Source organism: Oncorhynchus mykiss, chromosome 27, assembly GCF_057628025.1.
Source record: "Oncorhynchus mykiss isolate SJ-2025 chromosome 27, ASM5762802v1, whole genome shotgun sequence".
NCBI classification, from domain to species: Eukaryota; Metazoa; Chordata; class Actinopteri; order Salmoniformes; family Salmonidae; genus Oncorhynchus; species Oncorhynchus mykiss.
Genome location: NC_143048.1, coordinates 28457185 through 28478627, shown reverse-complemented (window position 1 = coordinate 28478627; position 21443 = coordinate 28457185). Strand labels below are relative to the sequence as shown.

General features: G+C 42.0%; 2 protein-coding genes across 5 annotated transcripts in view; both read left to right on the top strand.

The window, feature by feature from the left end:
- The window catches only part of LOC110507885 (kinase suppressor of Ras 1), an 84301-nt gene extending 77273 nt beyond the window's left edge, over positions 1–7028 (top strand). For all 4 annotated transcript variants that reach the window (XM_021588271.3, XM_090223805.1, XM_090223806.1 and 1 more), the window contains 8 exons: positions 484–729; positions 2828–3024; positions 3233–3329; positions 3426–3565; positions 3707–3838; positions 4076–4211; positions 4898–5031; positions 5965–7028. In XM_021588271.3, the coding sequence (XP_021443946.3) occupies positions 484–729; positions 2828–3024; positions 3233–3329; positions 3426–3565; positions 3707–3838; positions 4076–4211; positions 4898–5031; positions 5965–6043 (1161 nt within the window). In that variant the 3' untranslated portion in view covers positions 6044–7028. The remainder of the gene's footprint in view (positions 1–483; positions 730–2827; positions 3025–3232; positions 3330–3425; positions 3566–3706; positions 3839–4075; positions 4212–4897; positions 5032–5964) is intronic.
- Positions 7029–9596: 2568 nt separating this feature from the next.
- On the top strand, positions 9597–21039 carry LOC100135795 (galectin like protein). Its single transcript, NM_001124191.1, is given in 8 exon segments — positions 9597–9700; positions 10182–10270; positions 10465–10672; positions 11537–11656; positions 11741–11920; positions 19599–19687; positions 20005–20161; positions 20452–21039. Coding segments are annotated over 8 exon segments (1026 nt in total). The 5' UTR covers positions 9597–9664; the 3' UTR covers positions 20599–21039.
- Positions 21040–21443: the final 404 nt, after the last annotated feature.

Here is a 21443-nt window from a genome sequence, read left to right as displayed (position 1 = left end):
GGTCAGATTTGGGTGGTGGGTTAGGAGCCAGAGTGGGGTTGAGGTTGGAGAATACAATGTTCTTTCGAATGGTGTTGATTTTAGCCTTGAAGAACTCAGCAAATCAGTTGCATTGTTCAGTACTTTCTGAAAAAGTGAAAAAGAGAACTGTTCATTTTTTTTTAGATTGGGAAACCACCCAGCAACACAACCTGATCAAGTGACAGTTCTCTAGTCTAGTTAATTATGCGGTGCAATGATACTGACGGGATCATTTTACCATATAGAGAACTTAATAAAAGATTGTTTCTCTGTTTGGGTTTCAGTTTTTATTCCGATCTCTCTACCTGTGCTGTTGTGTGCAGATAAACCAGCAAAAAAATCGAATAGACTTCTGAAACTGATTTCCAGAAATCTGCAATTACATGGAATACCGGCCTAAATGTATGTTTTGTTTGAATTGACATGACACAATTTGTGCATGCTTTGTCTCTGCATATTCAGGAAGAGGAGGCAGAAGAGGAGGAATACCTAGGAGAGGAGGATGAGGGAAATGGTAGCAGAGAGAAGGGCCACACAAACGGAGAGTGTGATGGGGACGAGTTAGAGGACCTGCCCAGCTACCGGGGCAGGATGGCCGGGGGCCGATGGAGGGGACCCATCTCCCGTAAGGCCAGCCAGACCAGCGTGTACCTGCAGGAGTGGGACATCCCCTACGAGCAGCTGGAGCTCGGGGAGCTCATTGGCAAGGTGAATGACTACAGCTTTACATAGTGTTAAATATACAGTACCAGTCAAAATTCTGGACACACCTACTCATTCAAGGGTTTTTCTTTTATTTTTCTATTTTCTACATTGTAGAATAATAGTGACAACATCAAAACTATGAAATAACACATTGAATCATGTAGTAACCAAAAAAGTGTTGAAGGTCAGTAAATTTGGAAAATTTCAATAACTTTCAACGATTCTTCAAGTGCAGTTTCAAAAACCATCAAGCGCTATGATGAAACGGGCTCTCATGAGGACCACCACAGAGGATAACTTCATTAGAGTTACCAGCCTCAGAAATTTCAGCCCAAATAAATGTTTCACAGACTGTTCAGAGGAGACCGTGTGAATCAGTCCTTCATGGTCGAATTGTGCAAAGAAACCACTTCTAAAGGACACCAATAATAAGAAGAGACTTGCTTGGGTCAAGAAACATGAGCATTGGACATTGGATCGGTGGAAATCTGTCCTTTGGTCTGGAGTCCAAATTTAATATTTTTGGATCCAACCGCCGTGTCTTTGTGAGATGCAGTGTAGGTGAATGGATGATCTCCGCATGTGTAGTTCCCACTGTGAAGCATGGAGGAGGTGTAATGGTCTGGTGGTGCTTTGCTGGTGACACTTTCTGTGATTTATTTAGAATTAAAGGCACACAATCAGCATGGCTACCAGCAATATGCCATCCCATCTGGTTTGGGCTTAGTGGGACTATCATTTGTTTTTCAACAGGACAATGACTCAACACACCTCCAGGCTGTGTAAGGGCTATTTGACCAAGAAGGAGAGTGATGGAATGCCGCATTCGATGACCTGGCCTCCACAATCACCCGACCTTAACTGAATTGAGATGGTTTGGGATGAGTTGGACCGCAGAGTGAAGGAAAAGGAGCCAACAAGTGCTCAGCATATGTGGGAACTCCTTCAAGACTGTCGGAAAAGCATTCCAGGTTTAGCTGGTTGAGAGAATGGCAAAAGTTTGCAAAGCTATCATCAAGGCAAAGGGTCGCTACTTTGAAGAATCTAAAATCTAAAATATATTTGGTTTGTTAACTTTTTTTGTATTACATGATTTGTTATTATTTAGTTTTGATGTCGTCACTTTTTATTATACAATGTAGAAAATATTAAAAATAAAGAAAAACCCTGGAATGAGTAAGTGTGTCAACTTTTGACTGGTACTGTACACTCAGTGGTCAGTTTATTAGGTACATCACCTTGTTGACGGTTCGCTTTTACATAGAGTGAGTCACGTGGCCATGGCTTGCTATATATTGCAGGCAGGCAGGCATCGAGTGTATCTACACAGAGGGTAGTAGCAGTGGTGGAAAAAGTACCCAATAGTCATACTTGAGTAAAAGTAAAGATACCTTAAAAGAAAATTACTCAAGTAAAAGTGAGTCACCCAGTAAAAAGTCTAGTAAAAAGTAAGTCTAAAAGTATTTTGTTTAAAAAGTGTCAAAAGTAAATGTAATAGCTAAAATATACCAAAATAAGTACCAAAAGTACAAGTATAAATAATTTAAAATTCCTTATATTAAGCAAACCAGACAGCACGATTTTCTAGTTTTTTACAACTTTACGGACAGCCAGGGGCACACGTCAACACTCAGACATAATTTACAAATGAAGCATTTGTGTTTAGTGAGTCTGCCAGATCAGAGGCAGTAGGGATGACCAGGGACGTTCTCTTGATAAGTCTGTGAATTAGACAATTTCCTGTCCTGCATTCAAAATGTAACTAGTATTTTTGGGAGTCAGGGAAAATGTATGGAGTAAAAAGTACATTTTCATTAGGAATGTAGTGAAGTAAATGTTGTCAAAAATATAAGTAGTAAAGTACAGATATCCCAAAAAACGACATAAGTAGTACTTTAAAGTATTTTTACTTAAGTACTTTACACCACTGGGTAGTAGGGCTCATATTCAAGTGACTTGGTATCTGCATGTCTCCTTTAAAAAAAAAAAGGCCAATGGTTTCAATTAGAGTTCCTTGAAAAGGAAGATAAAAAAAAAAAAAAAAAATGGGCTTCCGGGTAGCTAATAACACAAGTGCCCATACTGTACCTCCCTATTCCAGGGCCGTTGGGGGAAGGTTCATAAGGGGCGCTGGCATGGAGAGGTGGCCATCCGGCTGCTAGAGATAGATGGTAATAACCAGGACCACCTGAAGCTGTTTAAGAAGGAGGTGATGAACTACAGGCAGACCCGCCACGAGAATGTGGTCCTCTTCATGGGGGCCTGCATGGCCCCGCCACACCTCGCCATCATCACCAGGTTAGGGGGAGGGAAGTGGGAAAGGGAGGTGGGGATGGTAAAGGAGTTGAGCAGGGAAAAGCTGGAACCCTTGAATCAATCTATGAGAAGTATTAAATGTGTCTTGGTTTAACAAATGAGGAAACCAGAAAAGGATTTGTTTTGAGAAACGAGATGATCCAGTTATCACTCCCTTTCCCCCCTGACATTTCCTCTTCTTTTCTCTCAGTTTCTGCAAAGGTCGGACACTATTCTCAGTTGTAAGAGATGCCAAGAACACACTAGACCTCAACAAGACAAGGCAGATTGCTCAGGAAATTGTTAAGGTGTGGTTTACTCAACTTCTCTTTAATTGTAAGTACATTGTAAGCAGCCTACTCTTCCTTTCACTGAAAGTAACTAAACTCTGACCTCTTCCTCAGGGTATGGGCTACCTTCATGCTAAAGGAATCGTTCACAAGGACCTGAAGTCCAAGAATGTGTTCTATGACACAAACAAAGTGGTAATCACAGACTTTGGTCTTTTTGGAATGTCCGGAGTGGTACAAGAGTACCACAAGAGGTAAGCAAAAAAACACTGTAAAAAGTTGAACACTCTGAGAAGCATACTTCTATACCTTTTGAGTCCAGTTGAAAGATCAATGTGTACGTTTCTCCATCTGTGGGTATCTGTTTGTGTGTCTGGGTCTGTGTGTCTGTCCAGGCGAGAGAACGAACTAAGGCTCCCTCATGGCTGGATCTACTACCTGGCCCCTGAGATCGTCCGCAGGATGGGTACTGGGAACCATGAGGACCGCCTGCCTTTCTCCAACACTGCAGACGTCTACGCCTTTGGGTGCACACCATTTCCGGCCGTCTTATATCCTGCCATAATAATAATACTGCATTTACTTAAATATAGGACATCTGAATGCTTCTATAAAATTTAGCTCAAAACAAACAACACTGGATTTTTGGGGGATATATACATAAATCAGTTGAAATGTGGCTCCCCATGAAATGAATGTGTGTATACTGTTTGTATACAGGGTTAAGACTGAGGGGCTAACCATACAGTATATTTCACCCCCAGCACCATTTGGTACGAGCTGCAGGCCCGTGGCTGGCCACTCACCAACCAGCCAGCAGAGGCCACCATCTGGCAGGTGGGCAGCGGAGAGGGCATCAAGAAGGTCCTGGCAAAGGTCAGCCTGGGCAAGGAGGTCACGGTAAGGTCAAAGAGCAGTTTGTGACAGTGTGATGTCCTCTGGGAAGCTTAGTGTACTGTATTGACATGATGATAAACCAAAAAATATTATTCTCAGTGTGCGAGTGATATCATTAAAACAGACTGACATCGGACTACCAGAGCCAAAACCTTTGAATGGGTTATCAAATAAAATAAAATAAAATGTTATTGGTCACATACACATGGTTAGCAGATGTTAATGAGAGTGTGGTGAAATGCTTGTGCATCTAGTTCTGACAGTGCAGTAATATCTAACAAGTAATCTAACAATTCCCCAACAACTACCTAATACACACATATCTAAAGGGGTGAATGAGAATATGTACATATAAGTATATGGATGAGCGATGTTCGAGTGGCATAGGCAAGGTACAGTAGATGGTTTAAAATACAGTATATACATGTAATGTAAGATATGTAAACATTATTAAAGTGGCATTATTTGAAGTGGCATTGCGTAAGTGTCTAGTGATCCATTTATTAAAGTGCAGTGATTGGGTCTCAATGTAGGCAGCAGCCTCTCTGAGTTAGTGATTGCTGTTTAGCAATCTGATGGCCTTGAGCTGTTTTTCAATCTCTCGGTCCCAGCTATACATCTACGTTGTGTGTATAGTTATAATGATGGATGTAGGATGAGATAAATACCCCCCCCCCCCTGTACTGTAGGAGATACTGTCTGCCTGTTGGTCCTTCAAGCCAAAAGAGCGTCCCTCCTTCACCCAGCTGACTGACATGCTGGAGAAGCTGCCGAAGCTCAACCGCAGGCTCTCCCACCCAGGACACTTCTGGAAGTCAGCCGAGTATGTATCCTAAAGACCAGAATCCCATTTGAGATATACTGTATATACACTCTGTATATATTTAAAATACTTCTCCTATGTCTATGGGGATGCCACTCCTGATGGCGTTGGGTTCCCTCATGGCTCACAATGTACCTGTTGATCCCTCTCCCTCCAGTGATGTCACATTGGATGGAGCCGGGAGAACATGGGGTGTTTGTATGAGTGTGTGAATAAGAATGTGTTTATGGTGGAGAGGTGTAGCCCTCCGATACACCTGGGCCTACTGTATGTTTTTTTTTTTGTAAGCCCTCTGATTTAAATAACTAAAAAGGATGACTGTGATAGAAATCACCAGCTTTATATAGTTGTCTTCAATAGGGAATTTTTGCTAAAAGATAGAAATTTGATCATTTTTAAGTAAACGTTGAACAGGACAAAAGGTGAAATAACCTGTTGAAACGGTTTGGTTTGACTGTTCATTTCAGAGCTGATTGTTTTGATTCCCTAAATCTGTCCATGTTTTAAAGAGTATATTTTATAATAGCACCACCCCCTACCCCTCTCCCTGTCTCTATGCTGTCCATCTCTGTGGGCAGTGATTGGAGGCTTGAGTGTCCCACCTCTCCTGTGTCCCCCTTTCTGTGAATATTTGTCATACCTCTCTCTCTTGACATCTCTGTTTGGGTCTCCCTCCCTCTCTGGGCGCTGCTGCTCTCTCCTGGATGACCACTGACTGACTCCACCTGTTCCTGCTCCACTTCACCCTCCCTGTCTCCCTTGGACCCCTCCTCCTTCTCCACCTCCTCTTTACTGCCAACCCCCTCAAACCCCCTTCCCAAATCATTTTTTTCCTCCGTGAACATCTTCTCCTATTAAATCTTCTCTCCTCCACTCCTCTCCTTGATCTATCCCATCCTACTTTCTTCTTCTCTCCTTGCTCTCTGTGTGAAGGCCCTGGGTTCATCATCATTGCCTGCGGGACCATTGCAGTAAGGGCCTGCAGTCTCACTGCCCCTACATATACAAATAACACATCTCTCAGTGGCAACTTGTGCTTATCAATTCTAAGGAATAGCCTGTTTGGTATTAGATTCAGAGGAATTCAGAGGAATGGATGACCCTGCATAATGACATCAACTGGTATTGCAGCCAATAGAGTAACCAATATATAGAGTAATGTATCTTTGTCAACTTGCTAAATGTACCATAATGCACTGCCTGGGTTGTTTGTTAGTTTGTTGTTCTTTGCCTAACTGCAGTTCATGTATTGACATTTTGGTACTAGTAGTGGCTAATGCAAACGGTCTAGTCTAACCGTTTGCTTTCTTTAAAGTTTCCTCTCTCTCTCTCTCGTTCGCTCTGTACTCTCTCTCGCACTACCTCTCTTCTCTCTCTCACCCTACAACTTAGGTTCTAGCCTTCAGTATGCAAGAGGAAGTAATACTATGAGGTTTAATGTCAAATGTTGATTTGCCTCCTGTGCACTCTTTGTGTGCCTGTGTCAGCATGCCCTGTATGTGTGTATATAGGGACATGTGTGCATGCTTGTTTGGTTGGTAGCTGAATGTAATGTCCTGGACATCCAGAGGTTAACCCTGTGAAAGACTGTAGTGATTGAACGTTAGCAGTGATAACAAAACAAAGATATGTATCCAATCTATATAAATAAATATATATATATACAGTGCCTTGCGAAAGTATTCGGCCCCCTTGAACTTTGCGACCTTTTGCCACATTTCAGGCTTCAAACATAAAGATATAAAACTGTATTTTTTTGTGAAGAATCAACAAGTGGGACACAATCATGAAGTGGAACGACATTTATTGGATATTTCAAACTTTTTTAACAAATCAAAAACTGAAATTGGGCGTGCAAAATTATTCAGCCCCCTTAAGTTAATACTTTGTAGCGCCACCTTTTGCTGCGATTACAGCTGTAAGTCGCTTGGGGTATGTCTCTATCAGTTTTGCACATTGAGAGACTGACATTTTTTCCCATTCCTCCTTGCAAAACAGCTCGAGCTCAGTGAGGTTGGATGGAGAGCATTTGTGAACAGCAGTTTTCAGTTCTTTCCACAGATTCTCGATTGGATTCAGGTCTGGACTTTGACTTGGCCATTCTAACACCTGGATATGTTTATTTTTGAACCATTCCATTTTAGATTTTGCTTTATGTTTTGGATCATTGTCTTGTTGGAAGACAAATCTCCATCCCAGTCTCAGGTCTTTTGCAGACTCCATCAGATTTTCTTCCAGAATGGTCCTGTATTTGGCTCCATCCATCTTCCCATCAATTTTAACCATCTTCCCTGTCCCTGCTGAAGAAAAGCAGGCCCAAACCATGATGCTGCCACCACCATGTTTGACAGTGGAGATGGTGTGTTCAGGGTGATGAGCTGTGTTGCTTTTACGCCAAACATAACGTTTTGCATTGTTGCCAAAAAGTTCAATTTTGGTTTCATCTGACCAGAGCACCTTCTTCCACATGTTTGGTGTGTCTCCCAGGTGGCTTGTGGCAAACTTTAAATGACACTTTTTATGGATATCTTTAAGAAATGCCTTTCTTCTTGCCACTCTTCCATAAAGGCCAGATTTGTGCAATATACGACTGATTGTTGTCCTATGGACAGAGTCCCCCACCTCAGCTGTAGATCTCTGCAGTTCATCCAGAGTGATGGGCCTCTTGGCTGCATCTCTGATCAGTCTTCTCCTTGAATGAGCAGAAAGTTTAGAGGGACGGCCAGGTCTTGGTAGATTTGCAGTGGTCTGATACTCCTTCCATTTCAATATTATCGCTTGCACAGTGCTCATTGGGATGTTTAAAGCTTGGGAAATCTTTTTGTATCCAAATCCGGCTTTAAACTTCTTCACAACAGTATCTCGGACCTGCCTGGTGTGTTCCTTGTTCTTCATGATGCTCTCTGCGCTTTTAACGGACCTCTGAGACTATCACAGTGCAGGTGCATTTATACGGAGACTTGATTACACACAGGTGGATTGTATTTATCATCATTAGTCATTTAGGTCAACATTGGATCATTCAGAGATCCTCACTGAACTTCTGGAGAGAGTTTGCTGCACTGAAAGTAAAGGGGCTGAATAATTTTGCACGCCCAATTTTTCAGTTTTTGATTTGTTAAAAAAGTTTGAAATATCCAATAAATGTCGTTCCACTTCATGATTGTGTCCCACTTGTTGTTGATTCTTCACAAAAAAATACAGTTTTATATCTTTATGTTTGAAGCCTGAAATGTGGCAAAAGGTCGCAAAGTTCAAGGGGGCCGAATACTTTCCCAAGGCACTGTATAGAATTGTTTTATTTAATGTACAGAACATTTATTTTATTATGTGTACAAAGTCTTTATATTACATTGCACGTTACATTATAGGTACTTCACATCTAATTATGTAGAGCTTTAAAAACCTATTTTTCCCTCACAACACTGTGTAAACAAATTGTACATTACTTAAAGATGGGTTGGTGTTTTTTATGTCATAAGAATGTATATTTTTGTACAGATTGTGGCTACACTCTGAAAGAGTTTCTGGTTTCCTCAGTGAAAGATGATAAAACTAAACTCAAGTAATTTGGTTCTGTGTCTTGTTTTGGAATGCTTACAACAGTTTGAATGTATGGTCAGATCGATTAAAAATAGTATCACTTTACATTAAGGATTTAAGCAGCTAAATTACAAGCACACAATTCCCACTAGACACCATTTTATACAGTTGATTTATTTCCAGGTGTTTGGTTTGATTTAAAGGGGCAATCCGGGATTCAAAACTTTGACCTGAAATATGGGTGCCACTGACTCACCAGTTCCCAGAAGAGAGGATGATTTAGAGAACAGACATGTTCATGATGACCAACTATAACTATGGTGGTCTTCTGGTGGTCTCAATACACTTCTGCTACTGATATGCAGGATTACATCAAGTGTGTCATGGAGTATACAGTATGTGCAAAATGTCAGTACAAATGTAGTACATGGTTATTTCTCTTCTAGAACATTTTGAAACAAATACAATGAATGAATGTGTGTATTTGTGGCATTATTACTAAAACACAAATTGGAAATATCCTCACCGAATCCAGGAGAGACAAATGGAAGTGTCTAAAGGACAGTGGTAGCCTACAATTAGTTGTCTTGGGTTGAAGTGACAATCGGGCAATTCGGTTATGGAATTAGAAATTAAAAAGGTGCCATTGTTATTACATTATACATGTGATGTTAGCATGCGTCTGTGTGTGTGCATGGAGACACACTGACCTCTATACACAGCAAACTCTGTCCAATTCTGAATCAACTTCCTGACAACATCACCTGACTGAGTTATTGCAGGGTAACGATTGAAAAAGCATAACAATCTATCGCCCTCATCGTCTCTTGACTAGGCCTACCGATTAGGGCAAGACCGATATTTCGCAACAGCAGAATATTTCGACAAAGGTATTAGTTTAGGGGAAAAAACAATGTAGGGGAATTGTAAACTGGGCCTCATTGTTACTTACTTCCTCCTCCCACCCCTTCAATGCACGAAAAAACGAAACTACACATTTCTGAAACTACACATATAGTTGGTTCTCGTACTGAGAAGAGAGTGTTGAGCAACTGAGAAGACGTTTCGATTTACAGTGAGATTTGGAGAAATGGCATTTTATAACCAGGAACCTTTTTATAATCCGGTACGTTTATTACAACCATTTGTTATGTGATTTATTGTGTTGTGTATTTAAAATGTAGATGTTCTTAATGTTTAACTTCGGGAGAGTTATGCGTGTGCTTACTGTCAAATCTGGTAATCAAAATGCGCTTCCATTAGCTTCTCAGTAATATACTGTACATTATTTTCCCAGTTAGTCTGCTTTTTTCAGTTTACAGATTTAATTCTAAAATCAAAATATGCATAGCTAGACATTCATAGTATCAATTCATGCTATGCTATTGTGCAAATTTAACATGTATGCTATTAGGCTACAGTGAATGTCTCGCGTATTCCGTTATGTAGACCTATTGTAGGCCTATTAAAAATGATCACACAAGCAGTAATAGTGGATGTAGTAAAGAGGAGAGTCAATGGCCTCTAGCCTACATAATAGTTTTCATTTCATTTATCCATTCTTATTCAATTGAGCTTGTCATTAATGATTCTGTTTATTGTCCCAGAGTCTCCCTTTCACCGGCTCAATCCAAGGTGGGCTTCAGGAGGGGAAGACCATCACTATCACTGGGAGAGTTCACCATGGGGCAGACAGGTGGGTCACCACTCACCGATATAAGCTTTGATAATACATTTCCTTATAAGTGGTCTTCGAGAGAGTCCGTGGGTGCGTTCCAGTCCAGATAATGCCTCGTACACATTTTTAGCTCAGATTCAAACTTGTTCCGAGAACTGTTTATCATATCCGGAAGCACATGATCTCTCTCGGTCTCACTTTCTCTTTCTCAGGTTCCATGTGAATTTGCAGTGTGGTTCTAGGGCAGGGGCAGACATTGCCCTTCACTTCAATCCACGCTATGACAGTCACCCTGGATATGTGGTGACCAACACCTTGCAGCAATCCAAATGGGGGACAGAGGAGCGGAAGCAGCATTCCCCCTTCCAACGTGGCTCCAGCTTCAGCCTCGAGATAACTGTCCAGAGGGACTTCTTCCAGGTCACCCAAATCCTCCGCTACTATAGCAAATGGAAGATACAGATGTAGGATCTTAATTTGAGCCAGTTTGTTACAGCAGGAAAATAATCCTGTGTTTGTTAATGTTAATTATTATATGGATTATAATGAATGGGGTTTATAAATTTTTGTTTTAAAGGGGAAATTACAAATGTTAGATGCCTCTTTAAACCTTGAATACACAAAAGGTTAGCATTTCCTGTTGGTCAGAAAAGTCTCATCAACAAAAGAGTGATCAAATTAAGAACCTACATCTGTACATTCTGACTACACAACAACCTTTTCAGTCTGTCATTGTAAAATATATAATTTCCTGTTTTATATAAATGACTGTAAAATATTATGCTTACAGAGCTCCCACATGATTTCAATGAAGTCAGTGACTCAATCTTTTTTATTTTGTATTTAACCTTTATTTAACTAGGCACGTCAATTAAGAACAAATTTTTATTTAGAATGACGGCCTACCCCGGCCAAACCCTAACCCGGACGATGCGCCGCCCTATGGGACTCCCAATCACGGCCGGTTGTGATACACCCTGGAACCAAACAGGGGTCTGTAGTGACGCCTCTAGCACTGAGATGCAGTGCCTTTGACGGCTGCGCCACTCGGGAACCCATGGTGTTTCACTCTTGTTTTCTTGAAATTATATGTTATGTATTCTATTTGTATTCTATTTTACAGTGTGACTCAATTTATTCTAGTCTGTTTAGAAGATAAAATGGATTTCAATTCATGGGTTGGAAAATAACTTGAATAGTTGTGAGTGAAACCTGTTCTCTCACTCACTGTCCTCAGGTCCATAATGACTCTGCTCATGGTCGTTCTCTGTTCTCTGTCTTCAGTTGAAAGTGAATGGGAACCATTTCATGACCTTCAAGCACCGAATCCCGTTTTACTCAGTGGACACCATCTCAGCCGATGGGAAAGTGGAGTTGACCTCCATCGTCTTCCAGAACCCTGCGGTGAGTAGTACCTAACATATTAATTAGATGGACAGAGATTTTGAAGACAGTTCAACTGATTTAAAGTGATTTCATGTCCTTCAGCCCACCATTCCTGCACAGCCAGGATTTCCGGCACAACCTGGATTCCCTTCTTATCCGGGATTTACGGCCCAACCAGGATTCCCTTCTTATCCGGGATTTCCGGCACAACCAGGATTCCCTTCTTGTCCGGGATTTCCGGGACAACCAGGATTCCCTTATCCAGGATTTCCCGCACAACCAGTGAGTTAATCTGGATCTGAATCAATAATGATCATTTATTGGCCATTTATTGGCCAACCATGAGTTATTGGACTCATAAAAAATAATAATCCCGATTTGTGATTTGTATTCCTTTCACTGTCTTTCAGAGTCTCTAGATTTGAGTTATCTTTCAGTCAACTGGGTTAGACATCTCACTATGGGACATCCTTATTTTGTGGGTCATTGGTGGAAGCATTATTTAAATCACGCCTAACAGCCTAATCAGAGTCACTCCTAACAGGCCAATCAGAGCTTTGTGGGTGTACGACCCGAGTGTCTTTATAACACCCTGCACTGCTCTGGTTTCCTCATTCTTCGTGTCTGCATGAGTCTATTTGGTTACTATCTGGTTACTAGCCTTAAAGCAGCTTCATTCAGAAAACTAGCTCTCAACTTAACTGTTCCTTTTGGTGTGGGTTACCACCCCAACACAAAGCGTTAAATGGCTTATTTTCAGGAATTCTGCTAACTTCATCTTCACTTAATAACAGAGTGAAGTTACCTCAGTTAGCTTGTTAGCAGTGTTTTTTGTTGTTGTCTAGCTACAGTAGACCTGTTGCCTGGCCTACACACAATTTGCGTTGTTAGCTACTTAGCTCCACTGCTTTAACATCTCACTAATAGCAGGTTCCCACAAATTTTAGCTAGTCCCATCGCAATTGTAGCTAGTTACCTTCACACAGGAGATATCTAAGGTTCGCCTTTGAGTGCATAGCCTACGAATATTCCACCTTACCATTCGATTTGTCCCTTGCCCCACCGATGGACACTCTGGCTCAGGCAGTAGAGCACACAGCCTAGCTGTTGTTGCACATGCTCGCTCTAGGCTTCAGGATGAATCGTGCCAAAAGCTTGCTCTTACCGATCCAGCAAAAAATATTTTGATGGCTTTTCGCCACTGCCTCTGTGTTTTACCCGGCAACATCAGTCACATACTGGATGTGCCTGATTGTGGCAGTTCTGCTTGGTCTCCTCCTCATGAGAGGAGTTGTGTTTTTGGCATCATTAAAAGTGAAGACTTATTTTATCAAATCAATTCTCTGTAATTATTATTACGTGATTAAACTAATCATGCAAATGTAATTAACTAGGAAGTCGGGGCAGCAAGATAAATCTTCAGATTACAAAGTTATAATTTTCCTAATATAACTCTTCAGATATTTTAATATCTGATGAATTAGTCTTCTAATTAATGAATTATTCTTTACCGCATGTTAGTCTCATTCCAAACGTCGTAAATTGTTGGTTATCTGCACGAACACAGCCTTTATTATGAATCATCTATACACCAATTGTCTTAATCATTTATTTACTAACTAACTAAATAATCACAGAAATGCATAAACAAACAACAGTAGATATGGTTACTAACAAAGGATAGGGAAGATTCCCTAGTGGGCTAAGCCGATATGACGGCTTGGTGGACAAAGGGAAATGGGTGTGGACTGAGAACAGGCGGGAAAGACAAATGGAAACACAACACAGTTGATAATTATATGAATTGAAATGCTAATCCTTTGCACATGAACGCTCACTCATTCGGGAATAATTGCAATCAATATATATTTACGCCTAGTGTGTTGTGATTTCTGTTGGAATCGTCCGTCTGCGGAGAATCATTTCATCATCGTCTCTCTGCTTTGCTGAAGATCTTTCGTGGTTATGGTTAGAATGGATACTTCAGAGTACCATTCAGAAAGGTTTTCATAGAATAGATGTTTCGGTGGTTGTCTGTCTTCGCATCCCGGGTTGACATAATTTCTAGCTGCAGACTAGTAATTAGCATCTAAGATTTGCTCTTATTCTGTAGGGATCGATAGTCTCAGAGTTTAACAATTTCCAGCCATGTAGCCAATGCTCCACGTGGTATGGTTAGGAATTCAATAACTATTCGCATTCACAGCTCATTCTGTGGGTTTGCTTAGTCTCAACTCAAACCTTTCCACCCTCAGTGTCCACCGTGGTACGCGTGGTCTGAAGAGGATTTCCTCAGGAGGGTTTTTTATTTGTAACAATAGAAAAGGAGGTTCTATGACGCCAGATCACGTCTGTGCTCACGGGGACGGGCCAATGACTTAGTTAAACTTGAAAGGGAATATAGTTCGCTCACATTAAAGGTTTACCATCACATTACATCATTCCACAAACAGTTTCATCTTTATTTGTTAATTTTATACAAGAATTAGATTCAAACCCCATAATTGAGATATGTACACATTCAGATATTTAGTTATGGTGTTTCCTGTCCTCTTTGAGGTCACCAAATGAAACACACTCGTCATACCCGTCCCTTAAGTGTCAGAGAGAGAGAGAGAGAAGTCCGGTTGGTGATTGCCGTTGCGGTCCCCCTCTAGTGGATTACCTTGGTAGGTTTCCTGGAAGCTGCAAAGTACCACAAGGATGGGCAGGGGATGCCCATCCCGTTCCGGACCCGTCGTCTGGTCACCCAGAGTGGAAGATCTCTGGGCAGTAACTTAGGCAGATGTTAACAACGCACGCACACATACTCACAAAATATGTATAATTACATTCATTCCCCAATGAACGGCATTGTGGCACTCATACCCTGACTACACCGCTCGCGTCCCGTGCGTTGCAAAATAAATTTAGAAATCTATGTTATTCAGTTGCACTCAACGAGCGTCTGTGTTGCCAAGGGCTAAAATAGAAGTCCTTTCTATTTCTGACGCAGATCGCGCTGCAGGTCCTGCCTTTCCCATCTCCTCATTGGTTTAAACAAGCAGGTACCCACGTGCCATCTCCTCATTGGTTATACCCACGTGAGTGATTGAAAGACAAACTGTGTTGCCGGTCGCCGTGGTAATACTATGAACGTTTAGATGCCAATCACCATATATGTTAAAAAGCCTGGAAGGAGGAGAGATGACTAGAAACAATTTGGTTGACCGTATCATGTGTGGATTAATTGTCGGAGTAGAGGACCTTGTGCATTTCAGGTAAAATGAAACCTCAATGTTTATCTCCGAGGAAAAATTAGCTAGCAAGTGCAAGCTAACCAGGTAAATTGCCATAAATGTTTAATGCTTTTCGACCTGTCCCCAAATTAATGTAATTGGTTCAGAGTTTGCTTTGATATTTTAACCTGCGTTTTGTGATCACGTTTGGTGTAGGGGGACAAAATAAATGTATGCACGATGGCACACGCGCGCAGCTGGTTTGGGTTCCGTGTAAGTGATGGTTGTATGAGGACTTTGTTTATGGCTCTATCGCTTCCTAAGTGTCAAAGGAACTGAACCGAAAAGGAATGAAAGCATAAACAAAAGATATACAAAATATAGTGCTCACACCAAAATCATCTAATTGGACTGTATTCTATATACGTCCAATGTCCTGGCAAAATGACTCTATCATGGCATTGTCTCTAATGTCATGTCACTAGTTTTGGCAGTCTACAGGGATGACCTATGGACTTCTGGGAAGAAAACTTGTGAGTACTGTAGCAGTAGAGTCAAAGGCCTCAAAGTAAATGTTTAACTTTACTAAGGCTGGTATTTTGCTCGGACCCTTAAGTGATCCTAGCATAAATCCTAATTGGATGTTCCGTTGTACATGTGCGTTTATGCTTACACAAGCGCGCATGTCAAGGGAAGGAAACCAAGTATCATGGCATATTACAACTTGCTCAGAATGAGTCTGACGTAATCAGGTAATTTTCAGGTCAATGCCTGAAGATCAGTCAGAATTGGTGTCGACTGAGTCTGTAGTGGTTTAACTACAAGTCACTGCATCTTCCACTATTATAGTGGCGATAGGTATGTGGCAATAGGTATGAAGAAGTCTATTTCATAGCTATGTTATCCACGGAGGAGCTAACCTCACAACAGAAGTACTCTTTAAGTATTGGACCAGTCGTACGTGGTGTGATCATGGTTCATGACTTTTAATAACTTTCCTCTTGAATGGAGGGTTCTATTTATTAATGGCATGTGTGTTAACCATTGGAAGAGTGCTTTGGAGATTCCCTTACCCGTGTTGTACTCTGAGTGACTCCTAACTGTAACAGTATAACGTTAGTCCATCCCCTCGCCCATACCCGGGCTCGAACCAGGAACCCTCTGCACACATCAACAACTGACACCCACGAAGCATCGTTACCCATCACTCCACAAAAGCCGCGGCCCTTGCAGAGCAAGGGGAACCACTACTTCAAGGTCTCAGAGCAAGTGACGTCACCGATTGAAACGCTATTAGCGCGCACCACCGCTAACTAGCTAGCCATTTCACATCCGTTACATAACTACTATGTCGCTGTTGTCAAGGGTAATTTGATTTGTTAGGTCACTAACCTTCTTACTGATTGTAGCTGGACTAAATGTTGCTGGCATTGCTACCGGTACTCAAGGGGACCAGTTATCCTACCGATTTAATTCTGAAATATTATCCTACCGGAACACATGATTAGAGCATTTTACTAGTTGTATTGTAGTTGAACCTACACATGGCAAGGCATGACTATTTATTTTTTTGCCATTTGTTTGAGGTGGAAGTCCACTGAACTTCTACGACCAGTGTGGTACACCTCAGTAATATCTTAATGTGTTCTAAGATAATCCCCGTCTATGGGCCTGTCTGCTCCTCACTGTTCTCATAGGGGAGTTTACAACTAGATTTGTTTGATACTCCCCCCCCCCCCACTGGCCTCGATGAGGCTTATCATGGGTCTGGGCTGCTATTCCCCTCCTTTGTGTCTCGGGATCCCCCTACCAGCGGGTGGTGTTGGTATCCAAGGCCCAAATGAAAAGGTTGGACCATATGTAAAAGTTGTCAGCGGCTGTGTTGTTATGAGAATGGCTGTCACCTTTCAACCAAATCTCCTGGTGTTTGTGCTTCAAAACGCTCAGTGGCTGTTGAGGCCTGTCAGTCACCACCTAGTCCGCGTGTGGCAACCTCTTCAATACCTGCATACTGAGATGAGGATATCGGTCTGTGATATCGCAAAGTGTTTCACCAGTGGGAGTCATCGAGTCAGTTGCTGGACTGACGCCATTAGTGTCATTGTAAGAGGTAACAGTCCCCCACAAAGTGGAAGGTGTATTATCGGAAGCAGAGTACACTCTGTGCATACATTTTTTTCTTTGTGATGCGGCCGCAGTGCTTGCGGAAGTGTCCGAAGGGCAAGAGAAGTTAATCTCAACTACCGTATTGCACGACTGCAAGGAGGAGGGAAGTTACTCATTCACAGAGACAGGTGGCTCGAAATCATGAAAAGAATAGTCAATAAGGTTTGCTGATGGCGTGTGTTGAGATATAGATATCGTAATATGTCTTTGGATCGGATTCTGCACCAAGAGGTTTCTAAACGTATTTTTCCCAAGGGGTGCTTTTGACAGATACCCCTCGTGAATGACTGCGTTGCAGCTAGCGTTAGGGTAAGACAGTGTGGTCAGTGGAGAAGGCCCTGGGGCCTGTGACCATACATGGTTGGTTTTCCAATTCATCAGTGGGAGCAACCGATCAATCAAGTCTGCTCCATGTAGCAGGGGTTCAGATTCGAGGCTGGTAACATACACCGGGTGAACGAGTGATACATCCTGGAAGTGTAGTTTCAGCATGACTCTCAATGTGAGAGGCGAGGTAGTCTGAGTGACTCCTCAAAGTGTAGTGTCGCATCATTCCACTTTTAACCAACATTTAGTTGGTTTCAAAGCCCTTTTTAGATCATCAAACAGAGAGATGAGCGATATTGCCACACCCAAATCAATTAGCGCATGACAAGTTAAGCAGTCCTCCAGGACTGTTTCCAGGTATGGGCATTTAGATTAGTGTTTAGTGGACATATTCCCCACAAAGTGGAGTGGTCATTCGCAACGACGTGATGTGCCATTTCTGTTCAAGGTGAAAGCAGATCGACTTCTCCGATTTTTTTCTGAGCTTGGCTTTAACAAACCATTTGAACTTTTCTTTGCAACCTTTGTATCAGAGTCTATAGACAAGCCCTGTGGGCTTGATTCTTGATCAAGCGAGCCCTGGATAGGGTTTCAAGTGAGAGTGGGAAAAATTTGAATTTGAAAATGCTTGCTATGGGTGTTAATTCCTCCGGTAATTCCCCGTCTAGTCCTTTTCTCAAATTGTTCTCGTTTTTTTTTCACGTAGTGAAACTTCTAGAGAACATTGGTCTACGTTTTGATTGTCCTCCCTTGTGCTCTGACACTTTTTGTGGGTTGGGTGCAGGAACGTAGTGAACAGGTCGATTGTAGCGGTAGTCATGTTGATGGCGACGTACTTTACAGTTATTTTGACCGCGGAGGTTATTGGAATCATGGTTTCGTGGTAGAAACTGTTGTTGTGCGTCATCTCTTAACACTCCAATACCTGATAATGCTCCCTCTGACTGGAGTGAAGCTCCTGGACAAACTTCAAAACTGAGTGGTCCGGGCTCTTAGCGTTGTGAATCTTTGATGTCTCAAAAGCTGTGCTTGCAAGCTCTCTGTGTTGTAAAATAGGCAAGCCAACGTGGCTGTAGGGCCCAAGTAGGTAATGAAGGTGGAGTACATGTTCGACAGAAACATTCCCAGCTCCTCACAAGTGGATCTAGTGCATCTACATGGACAGGACTAGGCCATTCCAGAGTTGTGACCAACTGTTTGTTTGCTTTGCCACCCCGCTCAGGGCAGGGCTTGGTCCAAACAACGCCTCTTCCATTGGGTAATGGAGGCTATCGCCAAGGCGTACAGTTATCCGGGATTGCAGTCTCCACTGCGTGTCCGGGGACATTCCGCTAGAGGAATTGCCAGTCATGGGCACTGTTCAGAGGCATCTCCGGCTAGTTGGGCTAGTCATTTCTGCACTCTCCCTGGCACACACAGTCATTGGTGCTGGAGCTGAGTAGTATGGATCAGATACATTACCATGAACCACAACAGGCTTCTCAGGAAACGGGCTTTTGGCAATCGGGGTGTTTTGCAAGTGTCCCATAGTGAGATGTTGAACCGAATTGAACCGAAGAGAAATTTGGGTTACGGTATGCAATCCTGGTTTTCTGAAGGAGATGAGGGAGACATCTCACCAGATTGTTCATCTTGCACAACTTGTTCTTAGATTGAGGAAACCAGAGCAGTGCAGGATGTTATATAGACACGAGGAGCGTACACACACAAAGCTCATATTGGCCTGTTAGGCGTGATTGAATAAGGCTTCAACCAATGACCCACAAACGAGGGCGTGTCCCATAGTGATACGTCTCCCTCATCTCCTTCACTGAACCGGGGTTACATACCGTAACCCAAAGTTTTATGCTTAGTAGTCCTGATGCTTCATAGTTCCTGTGATGGGGAATTTTAAGATCACTAAAGATCATATTTGAATAGTGTGATCTACTTCCTCTTTCTGTACACTGACTATCGTTGTGTGAGTGTAACGACCTGTCATTGTCTTTAGTCAGATTGTGACAGAGTTACACTACTATACAGTAACCTGTTTACAGGGAAATGTAGTACTGTAATCAACGTGCTGTCAAGATCCCCCTCTCCTGTTGCTTGTCACAGGCCACTCCTCCATATGTCCAGCGACCATTCTTTGTAAATTATCTTCTACTTTCTTGTACTGTAGTGTTGCTGAGCAAATTTAGTTAGTTCTATCGCATCAACGTCTATTGGTCATAATGAGTGATTAATTCAAATCTTCCTTTTTCATCCAGGCTGTTCCATACAAGAACATGATCAATGGAGGACTCTACCCTGGACGCACCATCAACATCCAGGGAGTGGTTAACCCCAATGCCAATAGGTCTGATCCTGCCTTATTGTCTTTACAGTAAAGGAGAACAACAGGGAGAAATACACTTTCCCTGGAGTTACAATATAAAATCCTATATATATTTGAATGAAAAAAAGCATAAAAGAACAATTCTAATTCACCTCATTTCCATGGTATTGCAAGTGTGCCAATGAGCCCTTGGCTTAGGAACTTAACTTGCCTAGTTAAATAAAGGTTAACATTTATAAATAGAAAGAGGTAGGCCTACAAAACATGCTAGAGGGTGCAACAATAGCAGTTCTCCTGTCATGGTTTTCCCCCAACACTCGTTTTCCCCTTGCCTATAGGTTCCACATTAACCTACTGTTCAACTCTGGGATTGCGCTGCACTTCAACCCCCGATTTGACGAGACCCTAGTGGTACGCAACAGCAAGCTGAGAGACCAGTGGGGAAAGGAGGAGCGCTCTGGTGGAATGCCCTTCCACAGGGGCCAGGCCTTCACGGTAACTAGCCACCAGGAACCATCCACTTTTAACTAAGGCTGCCGTTACACAACGCACCTTGTATACAATCTCAGTTTCAAGGATGAATAATTATTTATTGTTTCAGCACCAAGCATACCACTTATCTTTCTGTTTAGTTAAGCCCTTTCCTGATAATGATTTCCTTTCTGGTATAGTCACTCAGAATGTGGCAGGATGTTCATTAGAGAGATGATCGACATTAAAGATGCTGGGTTGTTTCTCTCTTTATATCAGACTGAGTACTAATAAGGCTAGTTTGGTCTTTTCAGCTGTCTATTACCTGTGATGCGCAGTGCTACAAGATAGTGGTCAACGGGAATCAGACGAGCACCTACAAACACCGCCACACCCTCCTCCAGCAGGTCAACATCCTGGAGGTGGATGGAGACCTCAGTTTGACCTCTGTGATGGTTTAGTGCTGTGGGTCACAACTGTCTTTGGTGACCTAGCCACTTGTTTCATCTGACCCAAACCATTTGTATTTTTTGATCTCTTCTTGCTATGATAAAAATGACATGAACTTTGTTTTTTTACTGCTTTCACTGCCTGTTAGATTATCTCACTTGCAAATGTATTATCAGTCAGTGCTGTGCCATCAACTTCAAGGATGAGAAATGTATTCCTGTTTGTTATAAATCACAGTAGAAAGCCATTAGAAATCATATTGATTGCTTTAGCCATCATTTTTGTAGCGCTAGACATATTCTTAAATCATTATTATTTTGTGATATAATGCCAGACCTGATGTTACCTATCATGAGAAGTACCCTGAGGACATTGCCTGATAATTCCATATGTAGCCTTGTTCATCACCAGTAGTCTCTATGCTCGTTTCTATAAAAGTCTGAAGATATATATATATTTATGTGTGCTTTTAAAAATTATTTTTTTTATATTTCAAATGTGAAACATTGGAGTGAGACTGGCTTTGCCTCTAAATCAGGGCTCTCCAACCCTGTTCCTGGAGAGCTACTGTCCTGTAGGTTTTCACTCCAACCCTAATCTAACACACCTGATTCTAATAATTAGCTGGTTGATAAACTGAACCAGGTTAGTTACTGGGGTTGGAGTGAAATCCTACAGGAGGGTTGTTCACACTGCAGGCCTTAATGCTGAAATCAGTTCTATTTTTAAAATCCGTATTGGAATACTGACGGTCCAAACACCGTTCCTGGTGTAAAAACAATTTCCTATCCCGGAGCTTGAGTAAATTACATTACTAAGCTGCTCCCGAATATACTACGCCAGGACATGGACATCG